The sequence below is a fragment of the Lissotriton helveticus genome, chromosome 2_1 (genome assembly GCF_964261635.1).
Source record: "Lissotriton helveticus chromosome 2_1, aLisHel1.1, whole genome shotgun sequence".
Lineage (NCBI taxonomy): Eukaryota > Metazoa > Chordata > Amphibia > Caudata > Salamandridae > Lissotriton > Lissotriton helveticus.
The window spans coordinates 1,340,636,606-1,340,658,884 of NC_136059.1; the positions used below are offsets into that span (position 1 = coordinate 1,340,636,606).

At 45.6% G+C, this 22,279-nt stretch overlaps 1 protein-coding gene across 1 annotated transcript in view; it reads left to right on the forward strand.

Moving 5' to 3' along the window:
* Nucleotides 1-20,962, forward strand: part of KLHL8 (kelch like family member 8) — a 335,665-nt gene extending 314,703 nt beyond the window's left edge. The window contains exon 10 of the mRNA XM_078676272.1: nucleotides 20,386-20,962. Within this exon, the coding sequence (XP_078532398.1) occupies nucleotides 20,386-20,509 (124 nt within the window). The 3' untranslated portion in view covers nucleotides 20,510-20,962. The remainder of the gene's footprint in view (nucleotides 1-20,385) is intronic.
* The last annotated feature ends 1,317 nt before the right edge of the window (nucleotides 20,963-22,279 follow it).

Sequence of the window (22,279 nt, forward strand, 5' to 3'; positions counted from 1 at the left end):
TTCAAAATCTATGGGGTAACAATCCGTCTTTTTATTAACCTGGCCAAGACGAATGTGTTCGTGATCCCCAGAACTTGACGTGGGTGACTGAACTTAAGAGCTACACAGGGCTTCTGCTATTTAGAGGTATACATCACTATGAATGCGCCTAGGAAACATAATATTCAGCCATTGATGGACTCGTTGATGGACTCTTTGAGAGATGTGAGGATTCCCTGTAAGATGTGCGCTTATGCGCGCGAGCACCCTACTGTTTGCAGGCATGCAGGGCCGCTGCTGGAGCGCGCATCAAGAGAAAGACTTACCAAGCGTTTTAAATCATTGAAGCTTTCTCTTGGCGCAGGCTGCCACAGGAGCAGTACACCCGCTCTTCCATAGCTATTCTGATGCGGCCTCTGGAAAGGGAAAGTATGACTTCAGAGTCAGGCGGCTGTTGCTAATGTGGTCTGCTGTCTTGAAGTGCATTCTTATGTAGATGCACTTAGATTATTAGAAGGCCTTTCAAACACGTGTAGAATTTTCAAATGCCTTGCCATAAATAAAAACAGTAGAAAATGCACAATGCGGTAAAATCAAAGCATTTGCATAAAAGAGTAAAGACAAATAGATGTATGTTTAGTGGCTGATTTGTACAAAGTAAAACCTGCTAAAACATAGCTTCCCTGCTTAACTTGTGTGATCTTAGGCAAATATTTTATTTGACCAAAACTCAATTTTCTTCATTTTGTATATGAAAGCACTTTGAAATATGTATCAGAATACCATTTGTACAAAAACTTATTGTGTGTGATTTAATAGACTATAATGTTGCTCTTAAACAATCTTGGCCACCTACAAGGTTAACATCACAACTGTCTTGCCCATTAGTTCACTAGTGGTTCATGTTTAAAAACGATGGGCCTCATATACAATATTTTGACACATGGCAACACAGCAAGCCTTTCTGCTGCACTACCATACGTCAAAACAAAAGGGCAGGAATGCGGCGTTTCTTCAAGACACAGCGCATTCCTGTCCTTTTCCCCTGTGCAGGCGCACAATGGGCTGTCATGCACCAATGCAGACACTGTTGTGCCACGGTCCAAGGGTGTCTGTGCGTAGGGGTGATTGTTTGTGTGCAGGAAGTGTTCCCTTACTGCATAAGAACAATCACGAAAGGTGTTTTTCTCTTTCTAGGTGTACTGCAGAATGCAGCACACATAGAAGAAAAAAATACGAAGAGAAATAAAAGTATTTCTCCTCGTTGCACCTCCCTTACGCCTTCCCGGGGGAGGCATAGGAATGTGATTTTATTTATCCAAATTTTCCACACCTCATCCCAAAGCTTGAAACCGGTCCTTCTTGATAAATCAGACTGTGCAACCTAGCACTACCTAATGTGCTTCAACTCATCTACTGATTTCACCGACCATCTGCATGAACTCATATCCCACCCTCACTAATGATTATACCTAACTAATACAAATTCTAATCCCCCTCAAAGACACTAGAGTGGATATGAAGACATGGAATGGTCTCCTTGAGAGAATTAGACTAAACCTTTACAAAAATAACCACTGAATTAACCACTCACCTTGGCTCCTGAGCAAAGTGCATAAAGCACTTCAACATCTTGTTAGGACCAATAAGCGCTATATAAATGTAATTGCAACCCAATACTCAAATGATTTGTTAACGTTCCGTAGTGTCCACTCCTGGTCCTTACATCCCCTATCGACGTATTAATGCATGTCAGCTGAAGGGCTAAGTGTCAGACAAGGGGTCAGCCTTAAGGTGTCATCTTGGGTTAAAGGGTGAGTGACCTCACTTCTGACAAATACCACTGATTCTGGTAGCACACTCGCTTAGTTAGTGAGCTGTCACATTTATTTAACACACATGGCCTTGATTGCAGTGCACAGATACCATTCACCGCCGCACACATGGAAAATAAATTAGAGGGAACATTGGACATTGGTAAGGAACCTACAATTCCCTACACCCCCCCCCCCATATCCACCTTCCTTTTCCTCCTCCCCCCAATGTTGGTATGGACCCTTTACCCCATTCTTTCTAGTCCCACCCCTTTGCCCCAACTCCCCATTTGCGTCCTTTTCTCTCTCTCTCTCCCTCCCTGTCCCTTCTAACCCTCCCCCTCCCACAATCCCTTCTCCCCTCCCCTTTCACCCCCCTTGCGGACACCCAGACCCACCAAATTACATCACCCACCCCCTCCTTCCACACCAAAAATGGCAGATGAGGTCCCCAGTCCTTTCTTCAGCAATGTATGGATGATACTGGCAGTAGGAATAGAGGGCCTCCCTGTCCTCCTCCCGGTTTTACATCACAACCTTGGCTGCTGCCCCAACTGATCCCGGGCACCCTAGTTAATAGCCTCACCTCCACACAGACAGGAGATGCCTCTTACCCAGTATGCTCATCTTCCCCTACCCCCTCTTGAAAGCCTGTGACCCTACAATCACTGTTAAATGCGCCCTTTGGGGGCTAACCCTACGTCAGGGACATGGACGTTTACTGTTCCCCACGCAGGTTACCATCCTTGGTCTTCGGTATTACTTGAGAGCATTTGCCAGTGTCAGCTCTTAGCCCTCAGGTATTGTTTCCTACCTCACCCTCTGCAACTTCTTTCCTACCCCACCTCCTCCCTTCTTATTACTATGTATTTTCTCATCCTGTTTACTGCTATACAAAGTTGTCACACCTGACTGCTGGATGATGATTATCCATGCTGTATAAATCGGAACAATAAAAACAATTGCAACACAAAGAAAGACAGATGTGAGGACGTGGTCGCACTCTCACGGCCCCTTATGGGTGACCATACCCCCAATTCCACTACCAACTACAAAATTACCCCTTCTTTCGTAAAACTACATTCCATTTTCTGCAGCTTCCTGTGGAATTATGGACTTCCACACATAGCCCTTGCAAATTGTTTTAGATCTACTTATGATGAGGGCATTGTGGCAGCAGACATCAAATCTTACAACATGGCCTTACACCTCATGATTATTAACATACGGTGGTACGGTATACAGGTAGACTCTGCATACAGGACGGAGAAATGGGCACTTCATGGGACCCCCATTCACCACCTCTTATTTGGAGCTAGAGCAAGGGTACCTCTCCCGACAAAAATATTGATCTGTTTATGGACATCTACCTTGAGATGCATGGGTTGGGAAGTTAAACTCACAGAGCAGACATCACTGTGTGAGGGCTTATGTTGCCACAAGTAACTGTGTTGGAGAGATTCCACAAGTGGGAAATGATGGGTATTTCTGTTCTATGGGACCTGATGGATGGCATGCTCCTTAAATCATACCAAACGTTACAGACTTAATACTACTTACAATGCAGCTAATTTTATCGATCTCTCCAAGTTCAGCATTGGCTAGGACCAATGTTCCCTCTAATTTTTTTCCTCTGTGTGCGGCAGTGGAGGGTCTCTGTGCGCTGCAACTATGGCTATGCGTGTCTGCGGCGCCAAATGCCACTCGTTTTTGGTTCCCTTCTGCCCCACTTGTTTTTTTGCCCTTCTGCCCTCTGTCCCACTCGTTTTTGGTGCCCTTCTGCCCTCTGTCCCACTCGTTTTTTGTGCCTTTCTGCCCTCTGTCCCACTCGTTTTTTGTGCGTGCCTTTCTGCCCTCTGTCCCACTCGCTTTTGGTGCCCTTCTGCCCTCTGTCCCACTCGCTTTTGGGGCCTTTTGGTGCCCTTCTGCCCTCTGTCCCACTCGTTTTTGGTGCCCTTTTGCCCTCTGTCCCACTCGTTTTTGGTGCCTTTCTGCCCTGTGTCCCACTCGTTTTTGTTGCCCTTTTGCCCTCTGTCCCACTGGTTTTTGGTGCCTTTGTGCCCCCTCTCCCACTCGTTTTTTGTGCCTTTATGCCCTCTCTCCCACTCGTTTTTTGTGCCTTTCTGTCCTGTGTTCCACTCGTTTTTGTGCCTTTATGCCCTCTGTCCCACTCGTTTTGTGTGCCTTTATGCCCTCTGTCCCACTCTTTCTGCCCTCTGTCCCACTCGTTTTTTGTGCCTTTATGCCCTCTCTCCCACTCGATTTTTGTGCCTTTCTGTCCTGTGTTCCACTCGTTTTGTGTGCCTTTATGCCCTCTGTCCCACTCTTTCTGCCCTCTGTCCCACTCGTTTTTTGTGCCTTTATGCCCTCTCTCCCACTCGTTTTGTGTGCCTTCCCTCTCGCCTTCAGTTCCGCTTGTTCCCCACCCGCGCTGGCCTCTCGTATAAGTATTTCTGATAATCAGAGCCCCTTCACGGGCTCCGATTAACAGCAATACTTAAACAAAATGCCACAGTCTGCCTCGCGCTTTACTAACAAAAGCGTAGACACTTTCCAAACACAGCATGTGCTAAAGTTCACGCTGTGTTTGGAAAGTGTCTACGCTTTTGTTAGTAAAGCGCGAGGCAGACTGTGGCATTTTGTTTAAGTATTGCTGTTAATCGGAGCCCGTGAAGGGGCTCTGATTATCAGCAATATTTAAACAAAAGGCCACAGTCTGCCACGCTCCCACACAGCCGCAAGCGCCACATACGCCACCAGCCCCCCCGTCTCCTTACCTGAACTCCTCACGCCCGCTCCGCCGCCACCACACGGAAAAGTGCCTCATGATCGCGCCGCTCGCTCTCTAAAAGCGGCGGGCAACGCGACTCTCTAGCGACGTCCTGTGTACGCGCTCCACGCTAGGTGGTGCGCGCTGACGTCAGGGAGGTGCGCGCGCGGCCTAGAGACGGTGACTAGGACCCTTTATCAGGGAACTTAGAATCCCTCCTGAGTACAACCCCCAGAGGCAAAATTGCTCATGGGGGATCTGGAGGACCATAAGGTGACACAAATATACGGTTTGTTCATACACCACATGTCTGACACATCCACTGAAGAGAGACATACATGGGAGTGAGACTTGGTTACCCTCACAAATGAAGAATGGGCAGAGACTCTTGCCTCTCGCGACACACACCAACCGTGACCTGATTCTGCCTCATCCAGTTGAAATATCTTCACAGGGCATACCTTACTAGACATACACCTTGGTGGATACGGGTGGTGACCTTTCCCATTTGCCTCCCATGTGAAATTCTCTGGTTGGGGTGGGGGGGGACCTTCTACATACTACGTGGTCGTGTGGGAGGGTGTAGCAATTCTGGAGGAAGGTACTCTCCTGTCTGTGCGGTTCTGGGAGGACTATCCCCTCTGACCCAAGGTTAGTTCTACAAAATATCACCAGCGACTTTGAGGAAGATCAGTATAGCCTGTCACCACTATTTCTCCAGTATTAGGGGTGTCTTTCATAGATTCACATGCTGGGAGTCCCACGGTACATAAATAGCAGTAATATATGCATGTATACATGAGAAATACAATAAATAAAATATACATACATATAATGCAATAGAAAAGTAAACTTGAAAAAAGTACCATAGAACAGAATAGGCCCATTGAAAAGCCCAAGGGAGAAGTCACTTTAGTAACATATTAGAGTCATTATGTGTTGGTCCACATTCCAGCCAATCAGGCTGTAGCCTCCTCTAGAACCTTCTCCTCAGAAGCCCAAGTCCTCAGATTTTCTACCGCACGTCGTGTGAAGGGAGTCTCCCTGAGCTCTGCTCAGTTTTCACCAGTTCTAGCTGTTTTTTCTCTTAAAAAATGTCATCTACAAAGAAAACCTTGTTCAAGGCCTGGCCATCCTGTGGTAAATTGCGTCTTTTTCATGAGGACCCACACAGTAAGTGCATTTACTGCCTTTACCCGGATCATAATGCCTCTACCTGCAAGTTCTGTCGCACTTTTCCCCCTAAGACTTTGAGGGATAGAGAGGCCCGTCTCCTTCTATGGTTGCAGAGGTTGAAAACTTCAGAAAATGTGGTTTCTGATGCTGAGAGTATGTCATCTGGATTTTCAAAATCCTCACAGAAGCGTGGGTCTGAGACCGAAGTACCCTCTCCTTTTCTAAAGAAAAGTAAAATGTTGGGGTCTTTTAAGGATGTCTCCCTACAGGATTTGCTTCAGGGCGCGCCTACGGGACCTGGCTCTCTGGCGAAACCCAAAATTATGCCCTCCTCTTCAAAAACGGGCACCGGCTCGTCGACGGGCTCGTCGACGCGTCCGTCGACGTCCTCAGCAACTACTAAATCAGTCACGGTTGTTTCTACGTCGACGACCACTTGTTCTCTGTCAATCAGCTCCGTGACGACGACGACCATCTCGTCGACGAGCAGCCACGAGGTGAGGCCCATCTCTTCGATTATAAAGATCTCGTCGACGATCAAACCGTCGACGAAGAAGTCCTCGTCGACGTGCCTTCCGTCGATGGGTCCTCCGTCGACGAAGAATAAGCCATCGTCGTCGACGACAACTCCGACGACGGGATCTTCCTCGTCGACGAGTGCTTCGTCGACGCCTGCCTCGTCGACGCCTGCCTCGTCGACGGCAACAACATCGTCGACGGTGACCACTCCGTCGACGGCTGGTCCGTCGACGGCAACTTTATCGTCAACGCAAGCATCTTCGTCGACGGCGAAAACTGCAACTTCGTCGACGACCAAAAAATCAACGTCGACCAAGAAATCCCTGCCAATTCATACGCCTGTTTCTGCGGCAACGGCACATGATCGTCAGAGTGGTGCTAAGACTGTGGAGATCTCGTCGACGGGCTTGTTGACGTCGCACCAACCTTTACAGACTACTACCACTTTTAGAGTAGTTACGGCCTCGTCTCTCAAGTCTGTTCCACTCATTCAGTTAAGTCCGATAAGGAGTGGATCTCAGCCTCCGGACAAATTACTCCAGTCTGGAGAAGAGGAATCAGGAAATGACTCTGAAATAGATCAAATTTATGAACCAGCATCCAGTCCTTCTGAATTAAACATTAAATGTCAGGAATACACTGACGAGGATGAACATACACATACTAACGTCGAAGATGGGAATGAACTTTTTCCACTTGATGTGGCAGAACCAACTACTTACGAACAGGTTACACAAATTCCTTTGTCTTTGGTACAAAACCTGCAACATATGCTGGACGACTACAATCGTAGGTTTCCACCATCATTACCTACTTCTCCAGCACCACAAGCGCACCGGCAGTCTCCGACACCTCGGCCAAAGTCTCCGACACCTCGACCTCAGTCTCCAGCACCCCGACCTTCGTCTCCAGCGCCTCGACCTCAAGCTCCGGCGCCGGTTGCACCTACGTCTCCATCGGGTGTTGGTTCGGATCATGGGAACCAGACTCCTCATGACACTGGGGATAATGACACCGATGATGACATGCAAGATTGGGACAATTATAGGGCACAGACGCCTTCTACTCCACCGGCATCGCCAAGAGCTTCTCCACCAGTAGATATCGCAAGTTTTCATAACCTTATGGTTCGTGCTGCAAAAAGGTTCCACTTAACAATCGAGGCACAACAAGCAGATTGTTTTCTTTACGATTTTAAGGACTTACCTCAGAAACAAACCCATACCATTCCTATCATAGACCACATATGGGAAGAAGGTCTAAAGTTAATGGAACGTCCAAACTCAATACCAGCGGTTCTGCCCAGATTGGACAAAAAATATAAAGCGCCTCCTTCTTCTCCGGCCTGTTTAGTTTCCCAACCTAAAGCGGATTCAGTGATCACTCAGGCTGCACAAAAGAGGTCTCGAAATCTGGCCATACCTCTGACATCTCCGCCTGATCAGGATGGCCGAAAATTAGACTCAATTGGTAAACAATTTACCACTATGGCAGCGACAACCGTGAGAGCATCCAACGCCTTGGCTATTCTAGGTCGCTACGACCGACAAATGTGGTCTGAGATTGCTGGTCTGATCCCTCAGATGCCCGATTCCATCCGGGATGAAGCGCAGGCCATCATTCTCGAAGGAGAAAAAATTTCGGCAGAAATAATCGACTGTGCCGTCGATATATCCTCCACTGGTTTCCGCCAACTAGCGGGTGCAGCAGTCTTGCGCCGTCAAGGCTGGCTAAAATCAACCACCCTCCTCTCCTATAAACAAAAGAAAGAGTGTCCATGGAGAAAGGACTATGCCGTTCACGGGAGCACCAAAACAGCCACACTGGGATGTTAAGGAAGGCCCTCACTCACCACCTAGTGATGACATGCTTCATCATCGGGCCCCACCAAAGAGACAGAGTGTCTCTTTGGTGTGCTGCAACGCCAGAATTACTGCGGAGCGGGATGGTGAGTAGAGGGCGTGTTGCGTGCAAATGTAAATTAGTGGGTGATGGAGATTTAAAAATGTCAGTAGTGTATCTGAGATAACACTTTATTAAATGATCACTAAAGACAATAGATCTAAAAAATGTGAGGGACCAGTCCACTTTAATTGAGTGGTGGGTTCCTACAGAGTAGTCGACATGTTTCTTGCCATTGAAACGGTGTTAATTCACCCGGCAATTCATCAGGACTGGGTGTGAAAAACCCCGGCGGTATGGGCACGCTAAGGCCCACCCTTACCTGGGGACGTGAGTGTGAAAAAATTAAAAAGTGGTGTAAAAAGTGCAAAAAAATTAGGAATAGAAAATTATTCCTAATTACTCCTGGTTTAGGAGGCTTCTACTGATCGTTTCTGCACCTGGAAAGAAGAGGACAGAGACATACAAGTAGAACAAGACAAACATTTAGAATTATTCCAGGTTGTCATAGGTTCTGTAGAGAATAACGTGCTCCAAAGGTGAAAGGCAATCTAGCTGTGGTAGAATAGCGCTATGGTTAACACCACCTATTAGCCCCGGGTTCGCATGAGCTAAGAGAGGTGTAGTGTACTATTCGTGGTACAAACTAGAAGTGATTAGGGGATAAAAACAGTGAAAATCTTCATAGAAGATCGTCAGCCTTGCGATCAATATAAAAATATGTAAAGATCGCCATCAAATTAAAATTGTCTCACTTTTGGGGTGTTATGAATAAACACCCTGGGTCTCAGGAGGGGGGGTGGAAGCGTATTCGGCACACCCTGTAGTATGGCAGAACAAGGGAAAACAAAAACGATGTCATAATAGTGTAAAGCCCCTTGGAAAACGGAGCGCGATCTGTACTTAGCTCTATTCACAGCAGAGGACTCCCACTTACGCCCTCGACGCTCGGCACCCGTAGTCCACCTACGTCACCCTCGAACTGGACCCCGACGATGTAGACGCGGGCTCGGTTCTGTGTTTAAAAGCAAAGCGGCGAGGCGGCAATTGCTTCCGGGTGGGCGTGGCCAGATGACGTGTTGCCGAACAGTGCGTTTGATTGGCTCAGACTAGTGGTCACAGAGTTACGCATTACTAGGTGCCCCGTGTATACACGGAAGAGGTTTTTAGGGGGCGTGACCGGTCACATGATTGTGCGTTGCTTGGTGACCCAGATAAACAGAAAGGTGTGTGATTCTGATTGGCGCATAAACGCCGTGCTGACTCTGACTCTCGGTTGCGAGTTACGAACCGGCACTTGACAGATACCATCCTTCGCAGAGCTAAGCCCTGTGCGTCAGATATATGCAGTGTTCCCTGGAGGGAAGTATATCCAGGCAGTTAGTGGCAAACAGTTAGACACAAGGAAGATCGTCAATTTTGTAACCAGCTACCGTCAGAATCGATTGTAAGGGGTTAGGTTTATACATTAGGAGCCCGTTGTGCAGTTTCGCTTAGTCTGAAATCCACTGACTCTAAACTCGTTCACTTCATTACTGTATTCCACGGAATATCGTCATTAAGACCTACAAGGTGGGTACCCAATCTGTACACCCACCTTTGCTCTTTCTCAAAAAGGAGATTAGGAAGGTTCAGGGTGCCAGTCACATGCTCGATGACAGTCCAACGCAGGTCATTGGGAGTATGATTGTGCTCCAGGAAGTGGCGACTCATTTTGGTGGTCAGTTTCTTGCACCTGATATTGGAACGGTGTTCCCCTATCCTTTGCTTAACTTTGCGGGTCGTCATTCCTACGTAACGCAGGTCGCAGGAACAGGTGATCAGGTAAACAACATTTTGCGTGTTACAATTGGTGTGACATTTCTGTGTCCATATCTTCCCCGGTTCAAGTTCTAGAGTTTTTGTGTGTGTTGTCAAATGACAAACGCTACAGTTCGCACAGGGGAAGTGTCCAGTGATTTGTGGTAGACCCCACATTTCCGTGATTGATTGTCCTGGGGTTGGTGCCTCACTTTTGGGTCGAGTGTGAACAAGGGTATCTTTGAGGCTGCGCCCTTTCTTGAAGGAGAACTACGTTTTTTCCCAATCTGTTTTGATACTGGACACAATGCGCCAATTTTTGTTGATTGATTTTTTCAAGTAGTTGGACATTGTGTTGAATGTGGTTACACAGGTCAATGGTATGGTTTGATTATTGGTAGACCTGTCTTCGAGGAGAGACTCACGTGGTTGGTTGCGAGCCCTCTTGTAACCCTTGTTCAGTATCTGGGTGGGGTAGCCTCGAGACTTCAGTTTCTCTGTTAAATCAGCGGATTGGATCTTGAAGTCTTGGAGCTCAGAGCAGTTGCGTCTGATAAGCAAATATTGCCCATAAGGTAGGTTTTCTTTTAAAGGTCTGGGGTGAAAGCTTGTGTTCTGTTTTGCTCAGTTCAGAGGTGAACTTCAGGTTTGCGTCTAGTGTGTTGATCCAACCAAGAAAAGCCTGTAGTTGTTCATCATCGCCTGTCCATATAATCAAGATATCGTCAATGTAACGTCTCCATATCTTTATGGATGACGTATAGGGGCTATTGGGTTGCGTGATATGTCTTGCTTCAAAATCAGCGACATACAGCCCAGCCACGCTGGGAGCAAAGGTACTACCCATCGAGGTCCCCGTAGTTTGTAAATAGAGGTTGTCCTTGTAGGCAAAGAAGTTTTCCTTTAGAGCTATAGTGGCGCAGTCTAGGATGAAGGTTTCATCAACCACCTTCCGTCCAGAGGTTCAATCCAGGGTTTTGGATTTACCCTACGACGGCGAATCTTTATTCGGAAAACACGTTGATGATGCTTTGGAATTGATAAAGAAGGACACGGACACAGCAAAGTCCTTAACAACTTTACAATATCGGAAAAAGCCTTTTCGTGGGGCACGCGGTAGAGGAGGAGGAACCTCTACTTTTCGTGGAACGGGTCAATATCGATCATACCACTACAATGATAACAGACAGAGGGGCTCCTATCAGTCCCAGGGTCGTTCATCCAACTCCAGACCATACCAGCGTAAGTCCAATTACAGAGGTGGTGCAAACACCAACAAAAAAGTGACAATCCAAAATGTTACCCTCTTCCGATTGTACATCTTGGAGGTCAGATCTCAAAGTTCTTCTTCAATTGGTCCAACATAACCACCGACCGATGGATCTTGGACATTGTTTCAAAAGGACATACTCTGGAATTCACGAAATTCCCCCCCACTCGTCCACCTTCGGGTCCACCTTCTCCCCATTTCAAAGAACTGATGGCTCAGGTGAAGCTATTGATCCAGAAAGGAGCCATAGAAGTGGTACCGCAAGGTCAACACGGCAGGGGATTTTATTCCCGCTTTTTTCTCGTGAAGAAAAAATCAGGAGAGTGGCGTCCCATCTTAGACTTGAGGGCTCTGAACAAGTTCATCGCCTCAAAGACTTTTCAGATGCTAACCCTGCTTCAAATCTTGAATTTCCTCATTCCAGGAAAGTTCTTTTCAACAATAGACCTTCAAGATTCATATTTCCATGTGCCTATTCAACCCAGTCACAGGAAATATCTCCGTTTTACAGTCGGCCAATTTCATTATCAATTCAATGTCCTACCATTCGGCCTTCGATCAGCACCGAGGGTTTTTACCAAATTTCTTGCCCCGGTCGCTGCCTATCTGCGTCTACAGGGCATCCAGTTCTATCCGTATCTGGACGACTGCCTGATAAAGGCCAAGACTTTTCAGTTAACGGAACAGCACACACAAGTATGCATTTCCCTATTCGAAACATTGGGATTGTCCATCAATTACCAAAAGTCCCATTTTCAACCATCTCAACAGCGAGACTTTCTAGGAGCCTCGCTCGATTCTCGGCTGGGGCAGGTCTTCGTTTCTCAAGAGAGACAAGTTCGAATGCTAAAGAAAGTACAGTTCCTACAGTCAAGACAGTACGTTTCTGTCCGGATGTACAAATCATTCCTCGGCATGGCCTCTTCGTGCATTCAGTTAATTCCCAACTGCAGACATCACATGAGGGCTCTACAGGAGGAACTGGACAGGCAGTGGAAGCAGATATCGGGTTCGTTCGAAGACAAGATCCACCTAACGCCCTGCATTCAACACGCTTTGGAGTGGTGGGCTCATCCTACGAACATAGCGACAGGTCGTTCATTCAGAGACGAACCACCAACACTTACGCTGACGACAGACGCTTCCCTAGAAGGTTGGGGGGCGCATCTCAACGGGATGTCCGTGAAGGGGAAATGGAGGGCGTCCCAGCGCACTTGGCACATAAATCGCTTGGAACTACTGGCGATTTTCTTGGCCCTGAAGTCCTTTCAGAGATTAGTGCAGGGACAAACATTGCTGGTGAGAACGGACAACACCACCAGCATGCACTACATCAACAAACAGGGCGGCACAAGGTCCCTCGTGCTGTCTCAACTGGCACAGGAAATATGGGATTGGGCTATCCAGCGACAAATACATCTCACAGCTGTCCATGTACCAGGTGTGGCCAATGTTCTGGCGGACTCGCTCAGCAGAGCCTTGTCGGACAACCACGAATGGGAAATCAATCGACCAACGTTGGATTTCATCTTCCGTCAGTGGGGCCGACCACAGTTGGATCTCTTTGCAACTGCTCTCAACCGGAAGTGTCCACGTTTTGCGAGCCGGCATCCACACAAGGAGTCGAGCGGGAATGCCTTTTCAATAGACTGGTCGAACGACTTCATCTATGCATTTCCTCCACTTCCGCTCATCCCTCGCCTGTTGCACAGGATGAGGTTCCAACAGTGTCGAATGATCCTGATCGCACCCAAATGGCCGAGACGTCCTTGGTTTTCGGATCTTCTTCTGTTCTCTCTGACAAATCCGATACAATTGCACCCTCTGCCACATCTTCTCACGATGCAGCAAGGTCAGATATGCCATCCGGATCCAGCATATCTCCAACTTCATGCTTGGAACCTGAGTACAATGAATTTGCACACATGAATATCGACAAGGATTGTAGGACGGTCCTAGCTAGTGCTCGCGCTCCGTCTACCATCAAAACTTATCAGCTAAAGTGGAGGCGATTCTGTACTTGGTGTTCCACTAAAAATCTGGATCCCATGTGTGCTCAGCCTGCACAGATCTTGCCTTTCTTCCTGTCTTTAGCAAGATCAGGACTATCACCTTCCACTCTGAAGGTGTTTCTGGCTGCAATTTCTCGCTTTCGCCATGATGGCGTAACATCTTTGTACTCCTCCAGAATAATTAGACAATTCTTCAAGGGCCTCTTTCGGATGTTCCCACCAATCCGTCGGCCTCCACCTTCTTGGTGTCTGAATCTGGTTTTGTCTCAACTACTTTTGCCTCCTTTCGAGCCCATCCATTCTTCCAGTCTCAAATTCCTCACCTGGAAAGTGGCTCTTTTGCTGGCTCTGACTTCATCCAGACGCGTCAGCGACATCCAGGCTTTCACTATACAACACCGTTTTTACAGTTCTCCAACGAGGCTGTTACTTTGAGAACAAATCCCAGTTTTATTCCAAAGGTTCCCAGTGACTTCCACCTCAATGAACCAATTATTCTTAAGACTTTCTTTCCTGCACCACAATCTGCAGCGGAACGCTCTTTGCACACTCTGGATGTGAAACGTTGCCTCAAGTTTTACATTCAACGCACAGCAGCATTTCGAAAGACAAATCAACTATTTGTAGCATATAGCCCAGTGTGCAAAGGTCAATCTGTGACCAAACAGACTATCACCAGATGGATCTCGTCTGCCATATCCTACTGTCATCAACGGGCCGGCAAGCCCCTTCCTGCTCCAGCTCGAGCTCATTCCACGAGAGCCGTCTCGACTTCTGCTGCCCTCTTTGCGGGGGTACCTCTGAGACACATCTGCAGAGCTGCTACTTGGTCGAGCAGCCATACTTTTACGAAGCACTACTGCCTGCGATCAACAGATGCCGCGGATGCGGCAGTAGGTCAAGCGGTGCTGTGGAATCTTTTCCGATAAAGGTGAGCCTCTGTTGCTTCCCGCCTCCAGTCATAAAGGTTTTTTCATGTTTTGTTATTTATGGCTTATTAAGTGATATGTTTTGCCATGATTTTAATCGTATATTGCCTTTATGACTAATGTATGGTTTACTGCTTTCTACTCTTATTCAAGCATGTGAATCTATGAAAGACACCCCTAATACTGGAGAAGAACATAAGTTACTTACCTGTAAACTGTGGTTCTCCAGTATTGGTGTCTTTCATAGATTCACATGCGACCCTCCCGTCCTCCCCTCAGAGGCTCTCTTCTCCTCAAGCATTTATACTTACTTGTGCTACGAAAATCTGAGGACTTGGGCTTCTGAGGAGAAGGTTCTAGAGGAGGCTACAGCCTGATTGGCTGGAATGTGGACCAACACATAATGACTCTAATATGTTACTAAAGTGTCTTCTCCCTTGGGCTTTTCAATGGGCCTATTCTGTTCTATGGTACTTTTTTCAAGTTTACTTTTCTATTGCATTATATGTGTGTATATTTTATTTATTGTATTTCTCATGTATACATGCATATATTACTGCTATTTATGTACCGTGGGACTCCCACTTCGACGACGGGGAATATTCAAGCATGTGAATCTATGAAAGACACCAATACTGGAGAACCACAGTTTACAGGTAAGTAACTTATGTTCATCTGGGCCTTTCTGTGGCCAAGCGAGACATTGCCCGCACATGGAAAGCTAGCGACCCTCCTTCCCTGGAGAAGTGGTGCAGGGTCCTTGACAGGTGCATAAGTAGAGATCGCTCCGTATATGAGGCTAAGGGATTCCCTCAGAAACACACTAAGATCTGGAGGAAATGGGCAGATTATAGAGGGGTCACCATTAATCCCAGGTCATCATTGACCACCACCATAGAATGGGATGTACGAACATTCAAGGGTTCACTCATAAAGTCCTGCTAGACAGCCTGCTGTGAGTGCTCTAGAGGGAGGAAAAACTCAGGTGGGAGCAATGGGAAAATTGTGGAGAATGAACGCCCCATTGTTTTACTTACTATTATTTCCATGTCTTGCTGTAGCAACATATCTATTTTAAAATCAATATGTTGGAATTTTTTTTTGAATAACCAGACTTTTAATGAGGAAAAGTAAGACTGGACTTGGTCCAAATTGTAACTTCATGCTATCCCCAGCATACATGTCTTCAAAAGTCAGCCATAAATAATTCCATTTATTTCTAACATTATAGAAAGACCCTTGAACCTGTGTCGGAGTGTACATATTGGTATAGATTTAAACTTTTAATTTCAAAAGCAACAGAACTATAGACCACTCCTTTTATTGCCAATTCGGCTTCTCGATTTTCCTGAGATCAGACTTAATTTATGATTGATTGGACATTCCAGTTTGAAAGGTATATTTAGAAAAAGAAAATCTGCAATCTAGAGGAGCTCTAAACCGTGAAAGTGTTGTTGTCTACGCTACACCTTTCATGAGACTAGTTGAAACTATTCCTCACAACATGCTGCTCCCGTAGGCTTTCCCTGACTCGTATGTTAGTAACTGAAGTTTGTAAGTTTAGAGATTTCTAAGGTACTAAAGGATTAATAACTCCAGAGGCACCATAACTCCGACTTCTGCAACAGTTCTACTGCAGACACAACCAAAGTAATTCAAGAAACTGCAGGAAGAGCTGTGAAAGAGTTTTTCTGATACGTTCCCCTCTAGTGACGAAAGAAAGTCATGTGAAAAACAACACTGACCCAGTTTAGATTATGTAGAAACATAAATCATTCAATGGGGAGAGGATGTAGCCCTACGGCTAGAGCGGTCGATGTCGAAGCTGGGGATCCGGTTTCGAGTCTCCGCAACGACGCTCAACATCCTATGATTCTGGGCAAATCACTTTATCTCCAAGTGCCTCACAAAACAATGAATGTGTCCTTGTGTATCGAAACTGGTGCTATGATACCCAATATCTTCGGGTTTAATTTGCGCTATATAAAACTCTGGCTTGCTCCCACCATCTACTGTCCTATAAGTAGCAGGATGTATTTATCTAGCTATATCCCTTTTCCAAAGCCAGGCTTGAAGATGCTACTTCTATGTTAGGAGTTTACTTCCAACTACCACTGACAAATACCTACTTAGTGGCAGCAAGTTACGTTGAAGGAAAGATGTAGCTTAACGTGGGGGCTGCACATTTCTGTCCGTTAACCAATTTATTACGGAATTCAGCACCAGAGAATATCATAATAAACAACAATCAAGTGATAGAGGTCGGAGATGTAAGAATAGATCTTTCAACGGACAAATGCAATATTGCCATTACCTATGGACTGAAGAATGAGAGACACAAACTTTGGATGCATTGCACAAGACTCTAACCTAGTTATGTGAAAAGTGGGGTTGTCCACACAGTTAGATTGGAGGGCTTAAAAAAAGTAATAACTTCATTATGAAATGGTATTGAGCTAAGTAATTATTGGCAGTGGAGTTAGAAGTCTGCCACAATACCCAGAGAAAAAGCACATGTTTCATGGAAAACCCTAGCTTCCATAAGACCCAACCTAGACTGCTGTTGTATTGGGGTTGCCCCACTCTCAATAAGATGCCCAACCTTTCCTGTGTTTTAGCACCTTAACGGTTTAGACCTGCTAGACCGTGCATTTGCTGTCTGTTGCGAGACATATTGCAGGCATAGTACGAACATAGAGGAACTGGGAGCCCGCCCATTGCTTACTATTGGTTGGGTTACCATCTCTCTTGGTTGATGTGAGGATTTGAGTGTAGTAAATGTTATGACTGTGTAGCCTTGCCATGGAAAACACTTGCCAAAACGGTCTTGGGTCCAGTCAGGCTCGTTGAACAACTTTAAGCTCAACCCTGGCTAGCTAGGGCTTTCAAGCGGCAATGCTTGAACAAAGGAGCCTAGTGTATAGCATTTAACAGTACCAAACAACAAAATAAGAAAGCCACACAACCGTACAGAAGCACAACACCAAATTCATAAAAAGAGTATATTTCAATTAATTTTTAGAGTCCTTGATAAGTAAAATTCAACTGAGCGCTCCAGAGATATAGATTTTTTTAAAGTGTAATCACTTTCAATTCCAACCGGAAACAAGCATTGGTCAACAAAAAGTTTGTAAACTTTTCAAAAGTTTGAAACAGTTTGGCTACTCCGGCATGGCTTAGGTGAACGTATCCAACAGGGAGAAGGTCTGGGGGGGCAGGGAGGTAGATTTGAACAGTTACCCCGCCACTAATGTGTTTTCCAGTCCAGTTCCATCCTTTACAGCATGACCGCCACAGACTATAATGGCATGGTCCTGATGATGGGAATACAGGATGAAAAGAAGCTCTGGTTGCTGTGCGGTTGATGAGGGTGCCTTTGTGGTGATTCCTTGGTCCATGGGTGAAGTGGTGCGACTTTGGCCACAGAGGTCGGGCCCCACAAAGTTCTCCAAGATAGTAGAAGGCCAGTCGATGCTATCTGTCTCCAGGCACAGCTGTTGAAGCAAAATCCTTTAGTGGGGGCTAGTGTCCCTCTTGGGCAACCAGTCTGGACTCTGACAGCAGTCCTGAGTTCCTGCTGACTCTGGTGCAAATTTTGGCTGCAGAGGATCGGTCTCTTGGGGAGCCCAGTGGCAGCTAGCAGCGAATCTTCTCCGGTGGCTAGCAACTTGCCAGTTTGGGCTTCTTCAGCTCTTTTGCCCCTGAATCTGGTTCCAGGGGATCAGCCACTGATCCTTAGAGTCAATGCTTTGGTCTGGGGCACGTCTTTACCCCACGCCAGGAGCCACAGGCACAGTCCCAACTTCACTAGCACCAAATGTGCAGCAGGTGTACTCCCACATATGGTGCAGACTCTCTTTGTGCTGTCCTGGGGCAGCACAGCGGTCCTTCCTCGATCTTTGTTCCAGTTCCGATGTGATCTGAGGTCTAGGATGCTAGGGTGCCATATTTATCCCAGGAAAGTGCCCTGTGAGGGCCACACGGCCCCTAGCCAATGGGCTTACAGGTCCCCCTCCATCTGGTGATGATTTTAAAGCAATGTGTGGTACCTATCAATCCTAGAGTGAACTATTCTGCCCACTCTCAATATGTCGGCACCCTACCGTGGCTGTTTGGAGCTTGGTAGCGCACCCTAGAGGTGTGGCTACCTGTGGGCTACATGTTCTCTAGAAGAGCGGTTTACGCACTGGTCTGGCCCTGTCTCCAGCCTGTCTGCCTAAACAAAGGGTAGCCCCTCAGGAGTGTTATCACCATTTGCCCAACAAAGGCGGCTTTACCTTCAAAGCTCACCTGTGTAGCTTCCTGCAAGGGGACGGCAATACCTCTCCATGCAGCAGGCTTCTATTGTTTTCGAGCCTGGGAGTTTACATAACTCCCTAGGCAGGCAGAAGGCTGTTTGTGGGCCAGTGCCGTTGTAAGGCTACTGGACCAGCTGAGTCACAGAGTGGCAACTTTCTTAAAGTTGCATTATTTTAATAGTGACATTAAATTTGACCTGGCATCAGGTCGGGTTTAATGCCCTGGTAATTTGATACCTTACAGTACCCTGTTAGTTAGTCCCTTCCAGAATTTAGCCAGGCTGGGGTGCCAGCCTGTAAGTAACCCTGTGTTAGCCAATGGGACAACTAACTTTTCCACAGCAAAACAATAATTTGAGGGTTTTTGCTACAAGGACATATATAAACATACATGTCCCACTTAATAATATATAGCTCCCTGCTTTAGGCCTGTAGGTCTTCTTAGGGGATACTGATATATATATATTATTAAGGGAAGTGGTGGCTTTGCCATTATTGGTAATGTGACAACTGCCCTTCTAGTCTGGGAGCCACTTTGTAAGTTGTCACATGCAGGGTGGTACAAACAGTGCTGCATCCCTGGGTGGACACTCTGCCTTACAAGCTCTTGGTACCCTGGGTACAATATACTATGGACTTATAAGTAAGTCAGTACTTGCCAATTGGGGATAGCCAATTCCACATACACTTTGTAATGAATGGGTAAGAACACTAGCATTGAAGTCTGGTTAGCAGGCCTCGGTGCACTCTGAGTCGAAGAACCAGCAGCTAGTTGTCCAAATGGGGGCTAAAAGCGGGAAGAAACCAGCAAAACCCCTATTTCCTTACAGCTGGCTTACTTCTACTGCTCACTTTTCAAGCACTACTTTTTTCTTTTGGGTTAAGCACTCCATAGGAGCATGTGTTTTCCAGGTGTCTCCCTCGTGTACTTCTCTCTCCCTGTGCACTGAGTTGCTTGTCTCTTACCTGTGTGCTTTTCCCTGGGCACGCCACATTATGCTCGTCCTTGTATATTTCCCCGTTGCCATGGTTGCTTTGTAACTCTTGTGCTTCTCCCCCATCCGCCTCACGTTACTCCGTCATCTTTTTGCCTCCACATTGCACTCTCTTTCTCTGCATCCGCTTCCTCGCATCCAGCGCTGTATTGAACGCCCACATGTTGCTTCTGACCCTGTGTTTGCTTCCTTTCACCCCATGTTGCTTCCCTCACCTGCTTTAAAAACACTGAGATTGGTAAATACAAAGAAAAAAAATATATGCCACGTTATTTTGGAGTGCTACGCGAGCCTACAAAATAACGCGCCCAGCCATGTGAGACTTTTTCTTTTTTTAATATTTTTCATATGGAATTCTGTGCGGCATGGCTAAAAACCAATTTACTAGATTTGACAAATATTTTCTTTACCGTGCCAAATTCTTTTAACGTCACCCTCTCTCTACACATAAACCGGATTTTGATGATTATATATAGACAGCAAAGATTTATGTTTTTCATTGCATTGATATGACGCAAAGTGAATCTTCAGTTGGATGTTAGACCTTTTTACATTTTTTATCTTCTCTGTGATTAGTTTGATGTGGTGTTCTAATTCATAGTTTGTGTCAATGCTCAAAAGGACTTTGGCCGAAGTGTGTTTTAATAACCTAGAAACTGAAAGAGATAATTGGTTGATGCTGGTCACAATTCTCACTTCTCTCCCACCTCTGAACTGATTTTGTTGGGAACTATTCACTTTTGCTGAATATCTAAAAATATAACTTATCGTTGCCCCTCTAGCGATTCTGAATGGCTAGTCTAACAATGGAGCTAAAAATGAAGCAGGCATTCAAAGAGAACGATTCAACGTTTTTTTGTGAAAAGTATAAAAATGGCTTATGCTTTTTAATTTAATCTAAATCTGAACTTCATTTCCTAGATGGGAACTGGTGGGCTCGGTTTCCCACTGCAGAGCTGGAGCAGGAGTCGCTGTATGTTCGTGCCTAAGTAGCCAAGTCCGAGATGTTGGTCTGGGATCCAACAACGTGGTTGACTGTATGTGATCACTCGATGTCTACTGAGTTTTCGTTGCACTTAAGAGACTGAGCCTTATCCTCTTTTCTGAAGAGAACTTTCCAGCACAAAAAAGGATCTCGACTGAGCTAAATGGAAAAACTAGTTTTATGTGGTGCTAATCTGTGTTCATCTATGTCAGTGGTGAAAAGATTTTATGACACTTGTCCAACTAAAGACCAATGTAAACAGGATCCTTTCAAGACCATAAATGTTCATGAAAATGTATTTCTTAATCGGGAATCGGAAAAGTGCCAAAATAATTTAGTAATACTGCAACATTCATAGAATGTTTAAGTCCTATTTTTGTATTTGTATTATAAATATGCATCTGTATAGAGAGAAATATATTTATTGTTTATGGATATCTTGTTTCTGTTTTTAGAATTTTGTTTATTGAAAGTTTCCAATAAAAAAAGTTGCATTCACAATCAACAAAAAAACCGACTTCAATATTTTAGATGTGCTTTTATATTTGCCTCCCACGTGGGGGTGGGTTGTGGGGGTGGGTAATCAGGGCCGGCTCTAGGGCGGTGCGGTCGGTGCCACCGCACCGGGCGCTCGCTGACTTGGGGTGGGGACATCATTTTCCAGCAATTTTCAGACGTCAATTAAAATGTCAAGGGAACTCCAGTGATTAATCGTTTTCCCGGAATGAGACCGGAGGTTTGTCTAGTGGAAGTTTTGACACGTCCTAAGGTAACGCTGAGGGTTTTATGCCTGCTGCTAAGAAGGTGTACCATGCAGATAACAAAGTGCATATAATGTAAATAGGTCAGTGGGTTACTGGCGGTCACTTGTGAGGTAATACGGTTTTATAATACTGCGGGAGATTTTATGTGGGAAGAAACAAAGTACTGTATTTGAAGGCATTAAATACAGTATATTTTAACAGGAGGGTTTTAGATGAATTCACAGCTTGTTCCTTTCTTAGTTCACAGTCGTTCTCTATTTGTTGAAATTCACTAGTACCTGAGTGACTCACCAAAATGCACGCAGGGATAGCAGTTTCTCACGTATGTTAAAAATAATGGGAGGAACTTTAGTGTTTGATCAGCTTTAATAACTCATTAACTATTCACATTGTATTTTGATGATTATTAATGGGGTCTACCTACCTAAGATATGAGTTTGACTTAACCACTCTTCTGGGTGTTAATTGGCAACAGTTATGAGTTCACAAATAAAAACCTCAACCTGTATAAAAGTGTTTTTTAACATGCACTGTTAATATTTTGTACAATAAAATTATAACCCCCCCCGCATAAGAAGCACACACGAATACCATAACCCTCTAATAGTCTGATCTATTAGATGGTGATTTAACAGCTTACAATTAATGAGGAAGCATTGATCATAAGGCCTTTCTGCACACCAATAACTCATGGCCTAATACTGCTTTTGTAAGAGATCTCCTTTTGTTATTTGTCGTTTATAAGTAAAAATTCTAATATATAATATTGAGCCAGGGACATTTTAAGGATTTTGGTGGCCCTGGGTCAAACGTATTTAGGGGGCCCTTGTTTGGATTAGGTTTGAATTTATTAACCAATTGCAGCTCTTTCACAGCCTCTCTGGCCAGGTCACACAGTGCACAGGCTCACTCGTCCAAATTGCAAATGCATTTACATCTAAGATACTGAGGTACACCAGCAGCTCACTAACATTACTGCAAATAGTTTCCATGAAATAAAATCTGTGACTTCCTCCCATTTCTAATATGTGAGGGCCTGTTTTAATCTTATGAAACTTGTTTTATG